The 23,345-nt window shown below is 38.4% G+C and overlaps 1 protein-coding gene across 7 annotated transcripts in view; it reads right to left on the bottom strand.

Moving 5' to 3' along the window:
* The window catches only part of clip1a (CAP-GLY domain containing linker protein 1a), a 153,539-nt gene that overhangs the window by 43,677 nt on the left and 86,517 nt on the right, over positions 1-23,345 (bottom strand). For 5 of the 7 annotated variants that reach the window (XM_068005770.1, XM_068005773.1, XM_068005774.1 and 2 more), the window contains 3 exons: positions 14,271-16,556; positions 12,416-12,553; positions 4,213-4,319 (listed from right to left, as the gene is read on the bottom strand). In XM_068005770.1, coding sequence (XP_067861871.1) covers positions 4,213-4,319; positions 12,416-12,553; positions 14,271-16,556 — 2,531 coding nt within the window. The remainder of the gene's footprint in view (positions 1-4,212; positions 4,320-12,415; positions 12,554-14,270; positions 16,557-23,345) is intronic. The other 2 variants (XM_068005775.1, XM_068005776.1) reach the window with 1 other exon arrangement.

Genomic DNA, 23,345 nt, shown 5'->3' with positions numbered 1-23,345 from the left:
AAAGGGGAACCAACTAAAATCAGCTGGAACAATTCCAGTTATCAGCTGTACCTGCTTTTAAAGCCATCAAGCAACTAAATTTCACCTGAATCAGAAAACTAAATTGTAAACCTGGAATTTTTTTTTAAAAAAAGAATGAAAAATGTAATTTAATGACATGAACATTCAAAACCAGATGACACTAATAATAACACGCGGCAACAGGACATTAGATTTTGTTACAGTTCAGGATAAAATGAAGCTTGAAAAGAAAATGCTTAATATTTGAGATTTAATGATTACAAATATTTAGCATTTGTAACAGATTATGACAATATCTTTTCACATCTTTTAAGCTACAACAGAATGCCGAGAATAACATTCAAATTAGTAATTATTGAAGAACTGTAGTTGAACTTACTTTTTCAAAAAATAAGTTTATACAACATCAAAATAATACAACTTTCATTTCATTTCAATTAACAGGCATTAATAGACTCAATGTATAATATGGCCTTAAGCACACTACCTAGTTCACTAAGTATCACTGCTTAATAATTCAAATAGCACAAAGATTAGAAACCAACAATAAAACCAGCATGCACATTTGTGAAAGCAACTCAGTGCCTGATAAGTTGTTAACAAACTTTGGTTAAAATCTAATCAAACATCTTCAATTTACTAAGTCAGAGGTAGGCCACAATTTATGGATGTATGAACACACACATGCACACACATCTCCCGGCATGCCCATTTGTGAAGAGATTTGGTGCCTGATGATTGAAGCCACTTATGAAACTTTGTATTGTAAAAATTGAGGTGCTACATCAGTGTTCATGGACACAAACGTGCGCATACATGCACATACAGGTGCCAGCATGCCCATTGTTGAAACCCAGTATTTGATGCAAAGTCATCACCCATGAAGTGTAGATAAAACCTGATGAAGTGTGTTTAAAATCTGATGAAGCGTTTTAAACTTATTCTGATGAGCAGAAATTGTCCACAGGCGGCAGATGGACAGTACCATACCATGAATCACCCCGCTTCTGCAGCGTGGGGGGAGAATCAAAAAGGGTCAGCTATAGTAATTGATATCCAATTCTGATGAAATCTCAGCTTATATAGTGCTAAAGTACTTAGCGAATGGTTATAAAATAATAGTATATGTTCAGAATTCAATGTGAATTTACAAAACCAGTCTCTTATCTCAAACACCTCAGCATCTTCATCATTGTTTGAAGAAAAGAATTCATGAGAAATGAAGAATGAGATATGGAGGAATTGTGTAATACCTTTTCATATTTAACTGTTGATATTGACTTCATTCATGAATTATGCAGGGCATCTTCTATTTATACTTTTTGCATTATCGTCCCTTCACCTATTTTAGTCACCCTGCATGTTGGACTGCATTATTCTGTAATCAAAAGAGCAGGAAAGTGATTGCACCAAAGCCCTGCTCAGGGTCACTCTATAGCCAACCTTTAGGGTATGTGAAAGTGGCCTGGGATGACTGTCCCATTTGCTTTCCTATCCCCCTCCCTGTAGAGTAGCACCCGTTCTCCCTATTATAGCAATGTGATTAATTGAACACTCATTGTGTAGAGGATAAAAAAAAGTTACGAATAAACAACCCACGCTTCTATGCTAACCGTGTACTGTCACTGTGCTGCTGCCATTAAGATATTTTGCTTAAAATAACAATGGTAACAATTTATTTTCATTTATCTTTGCAGATCTGGATGGACTTCGATTAAAGGGCAAAAGAATTATTCATTGTGGCGTCACAATGTCTATCATGAAGATTTTGAATTAAACCACAGTTGTAGCACTAACTGCTTTCAGCAGTGTGAGTTTAACAGAGTTTGCATACACCATAAGAATATCCTCTAGTGACTGATTCAACATCTTCAGCTGTGGCATAATGTTATTACCACACTGAAGTTAAGACATTAGCCCAGTATTGTCTTCACATCTTAACTTCTTTGTCAATGCATCACAAAGATCATCTGCTTTCCAAATAAAATGTTTCTTTCAGTAAATTAATATCACACTATGTAAAATGTAGCTATGTAAAACTTATTTTTGGCAATGACAGACCATATAATAGAGACCAAGCAGATTCCAAAATGCTAGACCTTTATTATCCATTGGTGGTGTTCATCAAAATAATGGACAATGAGGTTTTCTCTTGCATTCAGGATAAATTAGAAATAATTAGAGGATGCAACTAAACAAACATTTATAAAGTAAAGGGGTGTGATACTGGATATGGATTACTGTAATTAAATAAGGAGCTGGATTGTCATCTTTTATTTAAATGTTCTACTGTCTCACCTCTAGATGCATCCCATGCATTTTTCTATTCTTCAAAAAATTCAAGGAAAAAAAAATCTTAAAGGATCCTTCATCGAGCCCAGAAAGAAATCTCTGTGCTTGTGAGAAAGACAAAGGAATATAAACAAGTGGATTCCCTTGGAATTTATCCATTTTCTATCATTGGTGCTTGATTTCAGACCAATAGTGAGCTGACTTTTTAAAATAAACTCAAGTCTCCCCTCTCCCCAACCCCACACCCCAGCAATCTCCTTTCTCACCAGTGTACAAGTTTCGTACAGGGCTCCATGGAGAGCCTGGAACAGAGAACTGCATTTCGTCTTAAAATATTTAGGAGACAAACAGGAATACATGGGAGCAAATACGTAATATTCAAAATATTTACCCCAAGTTACCTTTTCTTTAAATATTTCTAAAATATAAGCACTATTCGCCAAAAATTATCTTTGACAGTGTTAGCATAACTGCTGAAAGCAAATCCAGATTTCATTTTTCCAAACGTAATGTATTTGCTCCTAAACTAGGAGCATTCTTTTTCATCAAAAAGTTCTCTCATCAATACTGTCAATTGTTTTTTGGTTATTGCAGAGACTTGACAATTCTGTAAAAATACACTAAAAATGCAGTTTACTTTTTTGTGTTTGGCTATATGAAAGGTGTTTGTGCTTGGGAACAGAACACGTTCCATTTCTAGCACCCAATGTCAGCATCAAGCAATTCCAGGTGAGATATATCACAGGCAGCTGCAAGAGCAAAGCTCCTTCCACTCTGCCCTAACAATGTGCTTCAACCACAACCTCTCCACTGCACCAGTTTGCATTTTTTCCACTTCTCACATCAACCATCCTTTGTCTGAATGGCCTTAGCGCCAAATTATTGACAGTTTTAGGCCCAAACCCACTAGGAACAGGATTGTGAATGCCCAAACTCATTTCACATAGGACCCTCATAGGCAGCGGGAACTTTCATCTCATTATTCTCGGTTGGATTTGAATCCTGGTCCCAGAGGTGAAAGGCCACCCACTGCACAACCCATTTTTCACAATTTACTTTTCTATTAAGTCTTTAAAAAATGTAATAAAACCAGATGTTTCTGAAATTAATAAAATTCCCTGGATGAATAAGGATTATGTGTATGAGAAGGAATAGGACTCACTCTTGTAAAACATGATGGAATTAATCACTTCAACTTTTTCCTTATTTGAGGTCACTCGCTATTTTCTTTTGTATTAAAAAAGGAATGCTGGGGATTTAGATACTATATAAATTCAATGAAAGCATTCCTTCCAGAGATCTGAACTTCTGATAATGAAAAGCATATTTGGTGAGGTGACTATCTTAACTTGAACTATACAATATGTGTACATAACATTAAAAAGAATCTCCCAGATGAATGGCCAGGTGAGGTACTGTGCCCCAGCAAGAAGTTAATGCCTTCAGGAGAGGAGAAGGGAAGAAAATTGGTGGACGAGGGTAGGAAAAATAAGTTAACCCTTGAGCTACAAACTGACTGGTTTGGCAATTTTGAGAATGCTGCTTATAAGATTATTGCATTCTGTAGTTTCAGTACAAGTAAGTGACTCAATTTTAACCGTTCAGAAGCCAAGCATCTCCCTGCAGAGGGAAAAAACACAGAAATGTACACCTCCTGGTGGTGATCAAAAAAAAATATTGTATTTTAATATTAAGGTTACAAGAAGCCTTCCATGGACTGGCGTTTAGCACAAAATAAATTCTTCAGTGTTCCACTATAGTGGTGTGTCAAGATAGAAAAGTTAATTAAGAGTAATTTTGTGCTTTAGAGTTAAAAGCTGACAATATTGTTATATAAAGAATCTATCTATCTATACAAGAATATCACAAATGCTTTGAACATTAAACGCAGTTACTCACATTTCTTTGCAAAGGCTTCCTATTCTCTTATTCTCAGAGCTGAGCTGTTGTTTGGAGTGGTTCAAATCTTCTTGGCATTTACTGTTTTGTTCCTTAAGAGCTTCCAGCTGACAAAGGAAAAAAAAAGGTCTCTTGTTCCCAGTCAAATAAAATAATTTTAGAATCTTCCAGAACAGTACAGCAAATGAAAAACAAACAAATAATTCATATCCCTGACTGTATTCTAATATCAAAGACAGCTTTTACTTCAACAGATTAGCATAAAGAAAATGGCTATTATGAAGAGAATCCATCATGCTGTGCCTCAAGCACTGCAAAAGCTTGTCTGTCAGTAAAGAAAAACAGAACTGTCCTTACCACCATTCTTTATATACAAAAAACCTCATTTTAAATGCATCTTCCAGTACTGCTTTGTGATTTACTACCAAAACCAAACAATGCTGCTTTCCAGATGTTTCCCCATCTTTGAATAAAATTACAACTGCTGCCTACCTGAATAAAGGTAGTGAATCATTCAAATGTAACAAACCCAATAAAAAGCTTCTGAGAAACACACAAGTCTACATAATTCATCTTAATTGCTGTAAGATCATTCATCGTACAACACACATTTCTAATTACCAGAATATACAGTTACTGCTCTATTTATATTCTATTTATATAGAAAATTGAACATCACCTGTTCCTTAAAAATCATACCTTAAGCTGCACAGGGAAGTAATAAGGGGAATAATTATCCTGTAAAGCTCTGATATCCATTACTGATGATATTAAGATTTTTTCTTCCTTGAAAAATTATTCTGACGGTATGATCCAATTATATGCGTGAGATAATGAACCGGAATGCTCAGTGCCATCATCTGTCAAATGCACCAGTGCTCAGTTGCATAACACAAACATTCTGATGTACAGCCCCCAACCAGCTGTCCTACTACTACAGGCTCCTGAATCTTTAGCTATAGCACTCCCAACAAATCAGCTTTTGTGCACAAGTGACATCATCTAAAGCTCTATGGCCTCACCGATTCTCATCGTTACTTTTAAGTACTCATTAAAATAAGAGGAGTTCCTGAAAACATCCTAAAAAAATTGATATTGTTTGAAAGATTTACAAAATTACCCTTATCTTCAATCAAATCCCTTATCCATGTACCTTACATATGGCATTTAGGCAAGACAGGCATAATCAATCCAGTCATGAATATAATGTAAGTACATTTAAAAACAAAACAAATCCACCTTTCTTATGCTGCATTCTGCAGCCTATTATTGGAATATTTATCCCTGATAACACACACCATCTTTTAACAGCAGAAAATTGCCTGATGGTGCTGTCAGCTTTAATCTGGTCAGAAGCCATGATCCACAGAACCCAACAACTGAAGTAAATGACATTGCTGATTTATAGAATCATAGAATCATAGAAGTTACAACATGGAAACAGGCCCTTCGGCCCAACATGTCCATGTCGCTCAGTTTATACCACTAAGCTAGTCCCAATTTCCTGCACTTGGCCCATATCCCTCTATACCCATCTTACCCATGTAACTGTCCAAATGCTTTTTAAAAGACAAAATTGTACCCGCCTCTACTACTGCCTCTGGCAGCTCGTTCCAGACACTCACCACCCTTTGAGTGAAAAAATTGCCCCTCTGGACCCTTTTGTATCTCTCCCCTCTCACCTTAAATCTATGCCCCCTCGTTATAGACTCCCCTACCTTTATGAAAAGATTTTGACTATCTACCTTATCTATTCCCCTCATTATTTTATAGACTTCTATAAGATCACCCCTTAACCTCCTACTCTCCAGGGAAAAAAGTCCCAGTCTGTCTAACCTCTCCCTATAAGTCAAACCATCAAGTCCCGGTAGCATCCTAGTAAATCTTTTCTGCACTCTTTCTAGTTTAATAATATCCTTTCTATAATAGGGTGACCAGAACTGTACACAGTACTCCAAGTGTGGCCTCACCAATGCCCTGTACAACTTCAACAAGACATCCCAACTCCTGCATTCAATGTTCTGACCAATGAAACCAAGCATGATTTGTATCCAGGAATGATGTACAATTTACAGGATTATCAAGCAGTACCTTTTAAATCTGAAATCTCCAGCAAACCAGATTACATAACATAAATAAGCAGTAAACATTTGAATTGTTTCCAGAAAAATCACATAATTAACATAAAAACCTGCAAAAATATAAAATCCAGCTATTTTTCTCTTGTTTAACTTTTAAAGGCATCTTATACAATCCGTACAACTAATTTAAACCTTTATTTTACTTAAAGATAATGGCCTAGATATTTCCAAAAACTATTCTATTGCAGATTGTTCAGGAATATACATTTGCTTTTGTGTTTTTTTTCCATGAAACGAAGGCAGGCAAAATATCTTGAGCAAACCATATAGGAAGCAGAAGTTTACCAGCTGTGCAGGAAGGTATTTTGGCCGAGACATGTGTAATAACAGATAGTTGACCACTGTCTAAAAGGATGATCATTTTAGAGAATTGGACAGGTTCTGATAAGGATGAGGCCCCTATAGTTGTGCGTGTTCAGCAATCTGTTTAATGGCCTAAGAGTACTCAACGAAGTTAAACTCAATGACCTATGGGTCACATGCTAAAACTTGATAACTTAAGTGAATTGTAGAAGTCACAAATGTGACCATATATGGGCAACAAAATACTATAAAGAGGGGAAAAAGCTCTTGCAATCTGTCACTTCTGGAGAACAGGAGACAGCATCCGAACCTAGCCAAGCATCCCAAGTGTGAGTGTGCAGTCAACTGCTTAATTATGACTTGTATTAGAATAGGTCTGATAGATAGTTAACAAAAGTCTATTAATGTAGTCTAAGTTCGCATGAACTTTTGACTAATAAAGTAATATGTTGAACTGACTTATGAATTAATTAGAACCTAAACCCATTACAGATTTTTCAGGAAATTATTGCGCAAGTGATTTATGCCTTTACTTACATCACACCAAAATTTCCTGGGGCATTTGGCCGATCTGCCGTCAACCTCGCCAAACAGTATTTAAGTTAATCATAGCCTCGCCCCCCCATAAAAATCAACGGCAATCCCGATTTTCTTGAATGGATGTCTATTTTCACGCCGCTGCCACTTAGATTGGAAAATAATGGTGCTGGTGACCTGGCAGCAGTGTGTTTTCTCCAAGAACGGTATGGAAAACAGAGAGGCATTTGTTTAACTTCATTATCGTAGAATCATAGCATGGTTACAGCACAGAAGGAGGCCATTCAGCCCATCGAGCCTGTGTCGGCTCTTTGTAAGAGCAATCCAGTTAGTCCCATTCTTCCACTCTTCCCCCGTAGCCCTGCAAATTTTTTCCCTTTGAGTATTTATCCAATTCCTTTTTGAAAACCACGATTGAATCTGTTTCCACCAACCTTTCAGGTAGCGTCTTCCAGATCACAATTACTCACTGCGTAAAAAAGTTTTTCCTCATATCGCCTTTGGTTCTTTTGCCAATCACCTTAAATCTGAGTCCTCTGGTTCTCGACCCTTCCAGCAATGGGAACAGTTTTTCTTCATTTACTTTATCTAAAGCTGTCATGATTTTGAATACCTCTATCAAATCTCCTCTCAACCTTCTCTGCTCTAAGGAGAAAACAACCCCAGCTTCTCCAGTCTATCCACATAACTGAAGTCCCTTATCCTTGTACCCATTCTAGTAAATATTTTCTGCACCATCTCTAAAGCCTTCACATCCTTCCTAAAATGTGATGCCTATAACTGGACACAATACTTCCGCTGTGGTCGAACCAGTGTTTTATAAAGGTTCAACATATCTTCCTTGCTTTGTACTCTATGCCTTTATTTATAAAGCTCAGGATCCCGTATGCTTTTTTAACCGCTTTCTCAACCTGTCCTGCCACCTTCAAAGATTTGTGCACATAACCCCCAAGTCTCTTTGTTCCTTCACCCCCTTTAGAATTGTACCATTTTTAATTTATATTGCCTCTCCTCGTTCTTCCTGCCAAAATGTATCACTTCGCTCTTCTCTGCATTAAATTTCATCTGCCATGTGTCCGCCCATTCCACCAGCATGTCTATGTCCTTTTGAAGTCTATTACTATCCCCCTCACTGTTTACTACACTTCCAAGTTTTGTGTCATCTGCAAATTTTGAAATTGTGCCCTGTATACATACCCAAATCCAAGTCATTTATATATATCAAAAAAAGCAGTGGTCCTAGCATCGATCCCGAGGGAACACCACTGTATACCATCCTCCAGTCCGAAAAACAACTGGTCACCAATCCTCTCCGTTTCCTGTCACTAAGCCAATTTCGTATCCATACAGCCACTGCCCCTTTTATTCCATGGGCTTCAATTTTGCTGACAAGCCTGTTATGTGGCACTTTATCAAACGCCTTTTGAAAGTCCGTAGACATGACATCAACCGCACTGCCCTCATCAACCCTCTCTGTTACCTCATCAAAAAACTCAATCAAGTTAGTTAAACACGATTTGCGCTTAGCAATTCAGTGCTGGCTTTCCTTTATTCATCCATACTTGTCCAAGTGACTATTAATTTTGTCCCGGATTATCGTTTCTAAAAGCTTCCCCACCATCAAGGTTAAATTGACTGGCCTGTAGTTGCCAGGTTAATCCTTACACCCTTTTTTGAACAAGCGTGTAACATTTGCAAATCTCCAGTCCTCTGGCACCACCCCCGTATCTAATTAGGTTTTACACTCGTATGAAAAGAAACATATTTGTACGTATCTCAAACACTTTCCCAAATTTTAGGATTGCCATTATATTGACTTTGTGGATATTATTTATTGTACTTAAATAAAGCCCATTGAAGATAGCCTTGAATTTGATAATGAAATTAATTAAAACACTGAAATCTCGACAAAGTTCCCAGAAATAGTCAGAATTCAATTGAACTGGACACTAACCTGAACCATGCAGCCATAAGGAAACAATACCAGCAAAAGGAAGATTTAATAAGTTTTTAATATTTTATTTGAGGAAAATAACTTGCGCATTTTTTGAGGCACTTGAAAGAATTATGGCAGATAAAGCTGCAGAGACCTAAGTCACATTAGACTAATAAACAGCCATGATCATAACTCGCCAAGTTAACGGTCATTTATCACTGAGATTACAGGATCTGAAAGGTGTTCACAGGGCAGACAACTCAGAGCTGAAATTTATGAGGCGCAATCACGTAGTATAATTAAACTGACAGCAACTTTTGACAGTTTCATTGTCTTTTTAAATGATATTCTCTGGTTTATTGCTTCATTAAATTTGCATACAGTGATTTCAAATTGTTCTATTAACATGAATCGACTTTGGAGACCAGAGGGGAGAAATGAGCACTTCGATTTGGTCACAGTTTTACATAAAAGCTATGAAGCAGATTAGATGGTTGCTAAGGCCCAGAAATGAATTTCAGTGATATTATCGAGAAAGAATTGATCCACTCACAAATACATTAATGGAGACATTAAAGGCTAAACTGCTGCAATGTGATGACTCTTTTCGGGGAAATAACTACATTTTTGTGGTTTGAAAAATTGTCATAGAAAGGTGCCCCATGTCACCACGGGATTTAAAATATCAGTATGATTCCAAATATTTCGAGGAGATCGCAGGGACAGTTTTGAAATGACGAGTGTCCAGAAATCTCAAGAGTACTTGCATTCCCAGCCAGGGTGGCGGTAACATGTGAAAACCTGCACCAAAGGGTAAAATGCCTTTTAAAAATCTTTCTGGTACCATGGGTACATATGGCAATGGTCCGTAGATTAACGTCTGTTCGGTGCAGATAGTCTCTCAAGGCTTCAAAAGTTAGAACAACATTAGGATACAATACATACCATGAGACTTGTATTTCTTTGCTTTGTAATAATTGATGTTAAAAAAAAAATCAAATTTGAGAAAGTTGTAAGATTTGGTACCATCATGGAAAGAATTGTAGCAAACATTGGCCATGTGGCTTCTGATTTGCCACCATGCTCAGTGGTGTATTCGGATTTGAAACACAGAAAAATATGGAGGATGTTATCAACTGTGAAATCAGTACACTAGACGGCAAAATTTATGGTGTATGTCGCCAATCTCGCCATTGCAGGAAAGTCTGGGCCAATATTTAGCTACCTTTGGATATTTCCACATTGTTATTCATGCTCAATCTGGGTCACACCAGAACAAAATTTGCTCCCTAGTTACATAAAAACTGACGAACTGACTCAAAGGGCTGGATTTTTAGCCAATAAGGAAAGTGAACCCAAAAATGTAGCTCAGTCATGAATATGGAGTGGTTAGAGATTTTCAGACTGGTATTTGCAAGCCTGAAGCTGCCTGTGACCGATGAAGTAACTTGGCACCAAAACAAATTCTCTCACCTGTACCACAATAGATTTATCTTAAAGTTGACATATCCAATAAAAATGTGCTCTTAACTGAACCATTCTCATCACAAATTCACCATTCCACTTTGTTAACTGATCCTAAACTGAGTACAGCATCATACCCAGGGGTGTGGTGGAGGGTATACATGGATACATAGCATATATGCTGTAAATTTATGTTGATTAGCATGTGGTCACTTCTGAGGAGGTAGCAGCAGCAGCACCATATCCTCGTCAACTAGCTGCCCAGCCCACCAAGGCTTCCAGAATCATTCCTGCCCGACACCTAAGCCCTGCTGCAACCGTTATTAAGTCCTGTTGCTGCCATGGTAAAAGCTGAAATGACCAAACAGGACCACATATGGTGGGACTGACTCAAGGAGCCACAGAGGGATTTGGGTGAAAAGTGGGAAAAGAGAGACAAGAAAACCTGGGAGTAGCAATTGTTGAGGAGGAGGGTGGGAGAAAAAGAGAGAACACAGTGCCAAAGTGGATAGCAGGTGTTGGGGTGCCCCTCAGCAACGTTAAAAAATGTCAGGTTCAACATGTACGCTGACAACAACCAGCTCTACCTCACCACCATCTCTCTCGACCCCTCCACTGCCTCTATGTTGTCAGATTCTTGTCCGACATTCAGTCCTGGATGAGCCAGAATTTCCTCCAGTTAAACAAAGGGAAGACCAAAGCCACTGTCTTCGGCCCCGGCCAAAAACTCCGTTCCCTAGCCACCGATTTCACCCACCTCTCTGGCCAATGTCTCAGGCTGAACCAGACTGCTCGCAACCTTAGCATCCTATTTGACCCTGAGCTGAGTTTCCAACCTCATATCCTCTCCATCACCAAGACTGCCTACTTTGACCTCCGTAATATTGCCTGTCTCTGCCCCTGCCTCAACCCATCTGCTGCTGAAACCCTCATTCAATACTAATGTTACCTCCAGACGTGACTATTGCAATGTTCTCTTGGCCGGCCTGACATCTTCCACCCTCCCTAAACTTGAGCTCATCCAAAACTCTGCTGCCCGTATCCTAACTCGCACCAAGTCCCGTTTACCCTTCACCTCTGTGCTTGCTTACCTACGTTGGCTCCCAGTCCATCAACACCACAAATATAAAATTCTCATCCTCATGTTCCAATCCCTCCATGGCCTCGCTCCTCCCCAGCTCTACAACACTAAGAACTCTGTGTTCCTCCAACTATGGCCTCTTGTCATCCCCCACTTCCTTCGCCCCACCACTGGTGGCCATGCCTTCAGCTGCCTAGGCCCTAAACTCTGGAATTTCCTCCCTAAATCTTTCTGCTTCTCTCTCCTCCTCTAAGATACTCCTTAAAACCAGCCTCTTTGACCAAGCTTTTGGTTACCTGATGTCTCCTTCTTTGGCTCTGTGTCAACCTTTGTCTGATTACGCTCCTGTGAAGCACCTTGGGATATTTTACTATGTTAAAGGCGCGATATAAATGCACGTTGCTGTTGTTGAACAGCATTAAATTGTCTAGCAAGTATTTTAAAGATAAATGTGACGCCGAAGTATGATGTGCCTGACAGGAAAGGCACACCATTGCACCATTTTTATTACATTAATTAAAGACATGATACGGCAATATTCAGAACAGATGCTTAATTTAATTAAAAGAAACACTAATTAGAAGACAGGTCCACTCTATTTTCACTTACCCTTGGCTGTAATTTAACATCAATTGTTTGCAATCCTTAGCATATGCCCCATTACAACAATGTTTTATTTACTACTATTTCCTTCTAATGTTCTGGAGCCCACACGGAATAAAGTAACGTTTCATCTCTTACCTCATTTTGAAGCTTCTGGTTGTTCAGCCTGGACTCTTTCAATTCTACCAAAGTTTCATTCTTCTGTTGGTCCAGTATATTTTTCTCCTTCATCACCTGCTCTAATGACTGTCCAGCCTCCTCAGCTATTTTTGAAGCCTAAAAATACAAAAATATCCTAGTGTGAAACAACTGTTTAAAGTTTCACTAAAACCGGTTATAGGAAAATTCTGAAAGTTAATTTAAACACTTCTTGCATGTGGACAGATCAAGTTAATTGATGTCTTGCACATAATGTAATTCCCGACTTTTGAAAAATAGAGGATGGTAGAAATTTATCATGCAAGTTTTAGTTGTAAAATTTTTTAACCATATTGTTTTCCTAATTGAACCTGTATTTTCGCATTCCATAGAATCATCTTGAATGTTAATCACCATTACCTTTAAATACTCTTCTTAAAATTCTGAAGAAAGTATATGCAACAAAATCATAAGTTTCTAATTTGTCAGACCCAGTTTCATGCCAAAGATACATACAATTCTACTGATTTTTTTTAATAAAACCAAAGCTAAAATTCACAGATGTTGGAAACTGCCAACAGGCCAACTCACCTTGTCAGTTACAAAGAGAAAATTATTTTAAGAACTAGACACCAAATATTTGTTTTGAGGATAATTAAAATATTATATGCCACATATTACTTTGCCAATTCTAGGTGTTCATTAAACTTGTTTTAAATACTAAGTACAATATGGATTTTTTTATTGGTAGATTTCTCTATTAAAATAGAGGAACCCATCCTGGAGAATGCTTCCATGGGCATTGGCACCCCTCTGGCATTTTATCAAGTTCCCACTCTTCATGTGTGAACTGAGATGGTGAGTGTGCACACCTATTCAACCACAGGCATGGGGAAGAAATCACAGCTGATCCTGCACCCTCATTTCTCTCTCGCATGCATCCACTGTCCAGCAGGAGTCACTGAACAGTGAGCATCAGTGACAACCCTGGCTAATATTCCCCCTCCTACAACTTGCAATTATAAAGCACCTTTAAAATAGAAAAACATTCCAAAGTGTATCACAGAGGCGTAAAGAAATAACAATTCACTAGCTTCAAAGTAGTTCTTTGTGCGTGAAACATTTTGAGACATTTCTTTGGCACTCCATAAATGGAAGCCTTTTTTCCCCTTATTCCAGTTGTAGCAGCATTATTGGTACCCCAACTATGATCTGCTAACTCAGCACAGATCATGATCAAACCTGGGAGCTTCCTGGCCTGTATGATTGAGTACAATGCATTCACTCACTCAATAGTTTACACTTGTACATTTCTGCCTAATGACTTCAAATCTTTATTGCTTTTGTTGAAGTTAGCTGTTGGCAGTAAACACTGGTTTCACTGTGGATAAGTGTGAAGTTTTAAGATTTTAGAAATAATTGCATAATCAGTCTGTTACATTTAGGAACATGTAAAATAGTCCTTTAGGTAAATTTGAACAGGACTAAAATGATCTTGGATCTGAAAATGAACAGAAAAATCTAAACCTTTTCTATTTTGATGTACATCCATCAAGCTTAAACCTTCATTTTATCCACAGAATTATAACTGCATATAATGCAAATTAATTCAGGAGAAATTAGAAACTGGACTTTTACAATTAATGTAACTACACGTGCAAAATGCCCTCACCATTTATTGGAGTGACAAGTCATAAAAATCACTTTCCCGAATTAATGCACTCTAAAACATAGCTGACAAACTGTGTTAATAGTGCTGATCAAAAAAGTGCAAAACCAAACCAGTTAGTGAACTCATTAGTAAACAAAAGTGCCCATAACTTTCTGGATTTATCTGAATGCTTATGTTTGGTACCTCAATCTTCTCTGATAAAGTAATATTCTGAAGAACCTGAAGATCTTTTAATTTGGAAGCAAGGCCCTCTTCATGTTTCAGCAATACCTCCTTCTCATGTAGCAGCTGCTGGAGCTTTGCTATAGTTTCTCCCTTGTCTTGAGCAGAAAGAGCAGCCTCTTCACGTAACCTGCAGACGGATTCAGCTAGCTCGTCCTTCCCTCTAACAAGCTCTTCTTTTTCTGTATGTAGTTTTTGTACTGTTGCCAGTAAATTATCTTTCTCTTCCCGTAGCTTTACCCGATCCAAGTCAGATACCTCCTGGCAACTGCGAAGTTCATCCAAGAGTCTCGAAAGATTTGACTGTGAAGCCTGGAACGCTTCTTTTTCTTTGGTTAATATATCAAGCTCCTTCTTCAGCTCTTCAACACTGTACACCAGCCATTTTTTCTCAGTTGCTAGGTCTTCCTTCTCATTAGCAGACTTCTTTTGTTCAGCATCAGTGACCTCTTTTTCTTTTACTAGCAAGTTTTTTTCTGAAAGTAGTTCATCATTTTTAGCGTTAAGAGCATCCATTTCTTTCTGCAATAGCTGGAAATGACTTTCAAGTTTTGAATGAGCCATAATGAGAGTCTCTTTTTCCACTTTTGCTGCATCTCTTTCTTGTATTAGTTGGTTCTCAACTATTCTCACCTCTTCATTCAATTTATTATATTTTTCCTCTAATTCGACCCTGTGTGTAATAACATTTTCTTTTTCAGAGCACTGTTCCTGAAGTTCAACTGCCAGTCTCTGCTTCTCCTGCAACAAACAAAGTCTCTCTGTATCCACAATCTTTTTGCTGTTCTGAATCTCATCCAAAAGTGTAGACAAACTGGATTTTGAGACCTGGAGCTCTCCATTTTCTTTGGCCGATTGATCAAGTTCTTTCTTCAAGAACTCAATGTTGCCGAGGAGCTGATCCCGTTCTGCAGCTATGGCTGTATTTTCAGAGACTACCTGCTGCTGCTTTGATTGCAATCTGTCTATCTCTCCCAAGAGAGATTCATTTTCTGACAATTGCACATTGCTTTTTGATTCCAAGGCCTCCTTCTCCTTTTGTAAAGATTCACAATGGGTTTCGAGCTGCGACTGCCTCAGCCAAAGTGAATCTTTCTCGGTTTTCAGTGCAGCTTTTTCTTCCCTCAGCTTCTTCTCGATGATGGCTGTCTCCTCAATTGATTTCTGCAGCTTTGCAGTCAATGCCATTTTTTCCTTTGCAAGTTCATCCCTTTCTGCAGTAAGTTTTCTCTGTGATGTAGTTAGCTCTTCCTTCTCTTGGAGCAGCTGGACGTGTTCAGAGTCTGTTACTTCCCTGCTATTTTTAATCTCATCCAAGAGTTTGGACTGGCTGGATATTGAGGCCTGAAGTTCTGCATTTTCCTTCACATATTTTTCTAGTTCTTTCTTCAAAAGATCAAGATTATTCTGTAGTTCATCCCTTTCAAGAATGAAGGTTTGCTTTTCAAGGATAGCCTTCTGCAAACATGAACTAAGATCTTCCTTCTCTTTCTCAAGAGTTTTGTTTTCAGAGGTAAGCTCATCACTTGCTGATTTCAGCTGACTCTTCTCCTTTGCTAAAAATTCATACTGAGCTTCAAGCTCTGAGTATTTGAGTAATATAGAGTCTTTTTCCACCATCAGACCATCTCTTTCTTTCACCAGCTTCTCAAGGGCAATTGCTGTCTCTTCACATGACTTGTGAAAATTTTCAGTAATCTTGTCTTTTTCTTTTGTAAGTTCCTCTCTTTCGTTAAGCACTTTCCTGTGGGCCGATAACAACTCTTCCTTTTCTTGAAGCAGCTGTGCTCGTTCACATTCTGTTACTTTGCTGTTTATCTGAACTTCTCCCAGTAGTTTACTTAGGTTGGATTGAGAGACTTGGAGGTCTTCATTTTCGTTTGTCAATTTATCAAGTAGCTGTTGCAAATGTTTGATTTCAATAAGAAACTGGTCTTTTTCAGTTACTAAAGCATCCTTTTCCAGACTATGTTGTTGCTGATTACTCTCAAAATCCTGCCTTTCTTTTAAAAATGCTGTCTTTTCCAATTGGAGTTCCTCATTCTTTGATTCTAACTCTTGCTGCTCTTTCTGCAGGGAAATATACTGTAACTTCAGCTCTGAAAGTTCAGAGAATAAGGACTCTTTCTCGGATTTTAGTGCTTCTCCTTGCTGGATCATCTGTTCTTTATCCCCCTTCAAAGCTCTCATAGCCTCTGCTATTTGCTCATACTCAGCTTTGGCTGATGCTAGCTCACTGGTTAAAGACTTCAGAATTTAAGTGGGGAGAAAGGAAAATAAAAACATAGTCAAGCAGACAAATGAAAACAGCATGGATTAAAGACAATACAAAGGTAAAGTGTGCTGCTCAAGCACAAAATAAAAAACACAATTAGCTGATGTGTCCTTGGATTTCTCAGCAGATTTATGGAGGAATGAGAATGCGCTGACCTAGATCACAGTACTTCCAGAGTAAAACAGGTGAACAATGTTTTTCCATCTAGTATTCAGATGTGGTACACCAAATTGAGCAACATCAGACTTTATAGTAATTCCCCTGCTCTTTGAGATGCTCAGAGTACTGTCAATTAGGAAAGGTTGTGTAGTACCCTACAATTTCTAACATATCACAGCTCAATTTGTAAATGTTAGTCTGTGTAAGATGTGTGCTTCTTTAGAAAGTTGAAAGGGAAGATAGGCACAGTGTGTTAAGCATGCACTGCACTGACTACACTATAGATAAGGAGTCTGGCTTGAATCAAAGATTGATTGCTCTTTAAAAGGAAATTTTTTAACCAAGAGAAAGGAAGTGGAAATCAAAAGGAGCACTGACTCACAACATACGTGTAAGCCAGGTCAGTCAGCAGAAGCACTTATAGTTTTTTTTATTTTATTTAAAACTGTATTTAAGTCTTTACTGCAGTGAAGTTACCTGACGTTGAATAGCATTTTTTTTTACTGTAACATGATGTTTCAGCATGTGAACTGAAAGCTTAAAAAATGGTTTGCCCAAGGGGACTGGAATGCTCTTAAACTGTTCAGGTTAAATTTGTAAAGAATGATATTACAGATTATTCTCCATTCCCATCTGTCCAGCATCACAGGCACATTTCAACAGATCTTCATGACAAAGTAAATGAATGGATTTGGAAGACATGCGCATCAGCATGATTTCAATGTAAACACTGTTCTGTGTTCAATTATCAGGTTGTGGAGATGCCGGTGATGGACTGGGGTTGACAATTGTAAACAATTTTACAACACCAAGTTATAGTCCAGCAATTTTATTTTAAATTCACAAGCTTTCGGAGACTTCCTCCTTCCTCAGGTAAATTTACCTGAGGAAGGAGGAAGTCTCCGAAAGCTTGTGAATTTAAAATAAAATTGCTGGACTATAACTTGGTGTTGTAAAATTGTTTACAATTATCAGGTGGTGCAGTTACTATAGTAACCTGCAGACTATGATTCCAGTGTCCTTTTGGCTGGCCTCCCATCCTGCACCCTCCATAAACTTCAGCTCATCCAAAACTCTGCTGCTCATATCCTATCCCACACAAAGTCCCACTCACCTATCAACCCTGTCCTCTCTGATCTACATTGGCTCCTGGTCCCTCCAGAGCCTCAAAATTTTAAATTCTCATCTGTGTATTCTAATCCCTCATGGCCTTTTCCTTTCAGCACTACAACCCTCCAAGAACTCTGTTCTTCTAACTCTGGCCTCTCTATCCTACCATTGGCGGCAGTGTCTTCAACTATAAGACCATAAGAGATAGGAGCAGGAGTAGGCCATTCGGCTCCGCCATTTAATGAGATCATGGCTGATCTGATTTTTACCTCAACTCCACTTTCCCGCCCTTTCCCCATATCCTTTGACTCCCTTGCTGATCAAAAATTTGTCTAACTGAGCCTTGAATGTATTCAATGACTCAGCCTTCACAGCTTTTTGGGGTAAAGAATTCCAAAGATTCACCACCCTCTGGGAGAAGAAATTTCTCCTCATTTCTGTCTTAAACGGACGACACCTTATTCTGAGACTATGCCCCCTAGTTTTAGATTCCTCCATGAGGGGTAACATCCTCTCAGCATCTACCCTATCGAGTCCTCTCAGAATCTTGTATGTTTCAATAAGATCTCCTCTCATTCTTCCAAACTCCAATGAGTATAGACCCAACCTGTTCAATCTTTCCTCATTAGACAACCCTTCCATACCCGGAATCAACCTAGTGAACCATCTCTGAATTACCTCCAATGCAAGTATGTCCTTCCTTAAATAAGGGCACCCTGTACAGTTGTAGCATGACTTCCCTGCTTTTATACTCCATCCCCCTAGAAATAAAGACCAATATTCTGTTTGCCTTCCAAATTACATGCTGTACCTGTGTTGACTTTTTGTGTTTCATGTATGAAGACACCCAGATCCTCTGTACCGCAGCATTTTGTAGTATTTCTCCATTCAAATAATATTTTGCTTTTTTACTTTTCCTCCCAAAGTGGATGACTTCACATCTTCCCACATTATATTCCATCTGCCAAATTTTTGCCCATTCGCTTAATCTGTCAATATCCCTTTGCAGATACTTTGTATCCTCATCACAACTTGTTTTTCCACCTATCTTTGTATCATCAGCAAATTTGGCCACAAGACACTCTGTTCCTTCATCCAAATCATTGATATATATTGTAAATAGTTGAGGCCCCAGCACTGATCCCTGCGGCAACCCACTAGTTTCAGATTGCCATTTTGAAAATGACCCTTTTATCCCGACTCTTTGTTTTCTGTTAGTTAGCCAATCCTTCATCCATGCCAGTATATTACCCCCAACACCATGAGCTCTTATCTTGTGCAGTAATCTTTTTTGTGGCACCTTATCGAATGCCTTTTGGAAATCCAAATATACTGCATCCATTGGTTCCCCTTTATCCACCCTGCCCGTTACTTCCTCAAAGAACTTTAATAAATTTGTCAGACACGATTTCCCCTTCATAAAACCATGTTGACTCTCCTTAGTTGTATTATGAGTCTCCAAATGTTCTGCTACTACTTCCTTAATAATGGATTCTAGCATTTTCCCAATGATGTTAGGCTAACTGGTCTATAGTTACCTGTTTTCTGTCTCACTCCCTTCTTGAGTAGGGGTGTTATGTTTGCGGTTCTCCAATCCGCTGGGACCTTTCCAGAATCCAGTGAATTCTGGAAGATTACAACCAACGCATCCACTATCTCTGTAGTCACTTCCTTTAAGACCCTCGGATGCAAGCCATCAGGTCCTGGGGACTTGTCAGCCTTTAGACCCATTAGTACTTTTTCTCTAGCGATAGTGATTGTTTTTAGTTCCTCCCTCCCCTTTGCCCCTTGATTTTCTATTATTGGTATATTATTAGTGTCTTCTACTGTGAAGACAGATACAAAATATCTGTTCAATTCCTCTGACATTTCCTTGTTTTCCATTATTATTTCCCCAGTCTCATCCTCTAAGGGACTAATGTTTACTTTAGCTACCCTCTTCCTTTTTATATATTTGTAGAAGCTTTTACTGTCAGTCAGTTTTTATATTTCTTGCTAGTTTACTCTCATAATTTATTTTCTCCCTCTTTATTATTCTTTTAGTCATCCTTTGCTGGTTTTTAAAGTTTTCCCAATCTTCGGGCTTAAAAGTAATCTTTGCTATGTTGTATGCTTTTTCTTTTAACCTGATACCAATCCTTGACTTCCTTAGTTCGCCATGGTTGGTTCACCCTTTTTGTGTAGTCTTTCCTCTTCACAGGGATATATTTTTGTTGCGAGTCATAAAATATCTTTTTAAATGTTTGCCACTGCTTATCCACCATCATACCATTTAATCTGTTTACCCAGTCCACTTCAGCCAATTCCACCCTCATTCCTTTATAATTGCCCTTATTTAAGTTTAATACAGTAGTTTCAGAACCAAGATCCTCGCTCTCAAACTGGATGTGAAATTCCATCATATTATGATCACTGCTTCCCAAGGGATCCTTTACTTTGAGATCATTAATTAATCCTGTTTCGTTATCCATTACCAGATCCAAAATAGCCTGTTCCCTGGTTGGTTCCCCGACGTATCGGTCTAAGAAACAGTCCCTAATACACTCTATGAACTCCTCCTCAGGGCTACTTTTGCCAATTTGATTTGTCCAATCTATGTGAAAGTTAAAATCGCCCATGATTATTGCATTACCTTTTTTACAAGCCCCTTTTATTTCCTGATTTATATTTTGCCCTACGGTGTAGCTACTGTTAGGGGGCCTATATACTACTCCCAGCATGGATTTCTTTCCCTTGCTATTTCTTACCTCCACCCAAATCTATCTAGAGCCTAAGCTCTGGAATTCTCTCCTTAATCTCTCCGCTTCATCACCTTCCCTCTCCTCCTTTAAGACCCTCCCTTAAAACCCAAATCTGTGACCAAACATTTAGTCACCCTTCCTAATATCTCCTGCTTTGGCTCGTTGTCAATTTTTATCTGATTATGCTTCTGTGCAGCGTCTTGTGATGCTTTTTCAGCTTAAATGTGCTATATAAATGCAAGTTGTTGGTGTTATAGAAAGGGAAAGTAAAGGCCAATTTTCCATCACTGCTCCACTAATATGTGGTTTCCCACTTAGTAGCACGAACAAACACAATGACGGTGAGTCTATATGGTCTGATGAAGTACAGCATTAGACTATAATTTAAATTTGCTTCTTGATCACTGTTCCAAAGCATGCATCCTAAATGTTAAAGGCCCATCTAAACTTGTTTCTCTTCAAGTTGTTATAGAACTGCCAAAAGCCAGGATGGAGAGTGGCAACTCTGCAAAAAAAGGGATGTGAATTTGTTCCTGATAAATTAGCTGAGGAACCTGAAGGCTTTATTCTTGTGCCAAATGACAGTGTTTCTAATTTTCTGCAAGAGCATAGCAAACACAAAGGATTATTATAAAATATGATGAATGGAAAACAAAAGCAAGAAATAAACAGGATGTAGATGAACAGCCAACTAATAAGAATTATCTTACTATTGCTGCTACAAATGCAAGTTTCTCTAAAATAAAAATGTGCAAATAAAAATTAGCATATTAAACAAAGTTACAACAAAAATAGCTATCCTTATGTAGCATCTACTATTCCTGTCATCAAAATAAATAAGTAAAACATATACCATATTTCCTAGCACACCAAATTCATATTAGATAATATACATATTTGGGAGAGGCAAGACTGAGCAAATCACAGATATATGGCACCAGCCTTCATTAACTGTGCTTTGGCATCTTTATTCTAATCCTAAGAATTCATCTTGGCCATGAGTCTCATGTGGCGTGAACACTTATTCACTGAATATGGCATTTAAGTACAGAGAATGTAATTAAAATCAGTTCTTTTAACAGAATGATTGAACAGACACTGCTATAGTAGTGCATGAGCAAGTAATTCTGTTGTCAATTACTAACTCGTGTAATGATGTGGAGATGCCGGTGATGGACTGGGGTTGACAATTGTGAACAATTTTACAACACCAAGTTATAGTCCAACAATTTTATTTTAAAATCCACAAGCTTTCGGAGGCTTCCTCCTTCCTCAGGTGAATGTGGAAATGAATGATTTCCACATTGAAATGAATCATTTCCACATTCACCTGAGGAAGGAGGAAGCCTCCAAAAGCTTGTGGATTTTAAAATAAAATTGTTGGACTATAACTTGGTGTTGTAAAATTGTTTACAATTAACTCGTGTAAGATACAAGGATGTCTACTACACACTAGTAACTTGCTGCTGATTCACAAACTGTGTATAATAATGTGCAATAGAAGTTGCCTCAAAAAGCAAAGCGTGAATACAAGATTAATTCCATGGAAATTTACCATTTACTACCCAAATAGAACAATTTTTGGCTAAGATGTAGCAAGTAAACATTTTTTATTCCAAAGGCATGATCTCATAGGAACAGGAGGAGGCCATTCAGCCCCTCGTGCCTGCTCTGCCATTTGATAAGATCATGGCTGATCTGTGATCTAACTCCATATACCTGCCTTTGGCCCATATCCCTTAATACCTTTGGTTGCCAAAAAGCTATCTATCTCAGATTTAAATTTAGCAATTGAGCTAGTATCAATTGCTGTTTGCGGAAGAGAGTTCCAAACTTCTACAACTCTTTGTGTGTAGAAATGTTTTCTAATCTCGCTCCTGAAAGGTCTGGCTCTAATTTTTAGACTGTGCCCCCTACTCCTAAAATCCCCAACCAGCGGAAATAATTTCTCTCTATCCACCGTAACCGTTCCCCTTAATATCTTAGAAACTTCGATCAGATCACCCCTTAACCTTCTAAACTCTAGAGAATACAACCCCAATTTGTGTAATCTCTCCTCGTAATTTAACCCTTGGAGTCCGGGTATCATTCTAGTAAATCTACGCTGCACTCCCTCCAAGGCCAATATGTCCTTCCGAAGGTGCGGTGCCCAGAACTGCTCACAGTACTCCAGGTGCGGTCTAACCAGGGTTTTGTATAGCTGCAGCATAACTTCTGCCCCCTTGTACTCTAGTCCTCTAGATATAAAGGCCAGCATTCCATTTGCCTTCTTGATTATTTTCTGCACCTGTTCATGACACTTCAATGATCTATGTACCTGAACCCCTAAGTCCCTTTGGACATCCACTGTTTTTAACTTTTTACCATTTAGAAAGTACCCTGTTCTATCCTTTTTTGATCCAAAGTGGATGACTTCACATTTGTCTACATTGAATTCCATTTGCCACAATTTTGCCCATTCACCTAATCTATCAATATCCCTTTGTAATTTTATGTTTTCATCTACACTGCTTACAATGCCACCAATCTTTGTGTCATCGGCAAACTTAGATATGAGACTTTCTATGCCTTCATCTAAGTCGTTAATAAACATTGTGAATGATTGAGGCCCCGAGACAGATCCCTGCGGGACTCCACTTGTCACATCCTGCCAATGTGACTACTTACCCATTATCCCTACTCTCTGTCGCCTTTCGCTCAGCCAATTTCCTAACCAAGTCTGTACTTTTCCCTCGATTCCATGGGCTTCTA

Source organism: Heptranchias perlo, chromosome 25 (genome assembly GCF_035084215.1).
Source record: "Heptranchias perlo isolate sHepPer1 chromosome 25, sHepPer1.hap1, whole genome shotgun sequence".
NCBI classification, from domain to species: Eukaryota; Metazoa; Chordata; class Chondrichthyes; order Hexanchiformes; family Hexanchidae; genus Heptranchias; species Heptranchias perlo.
This window is presented reverse-complemented; position numbering and strand designations above follow the sequence as displayed.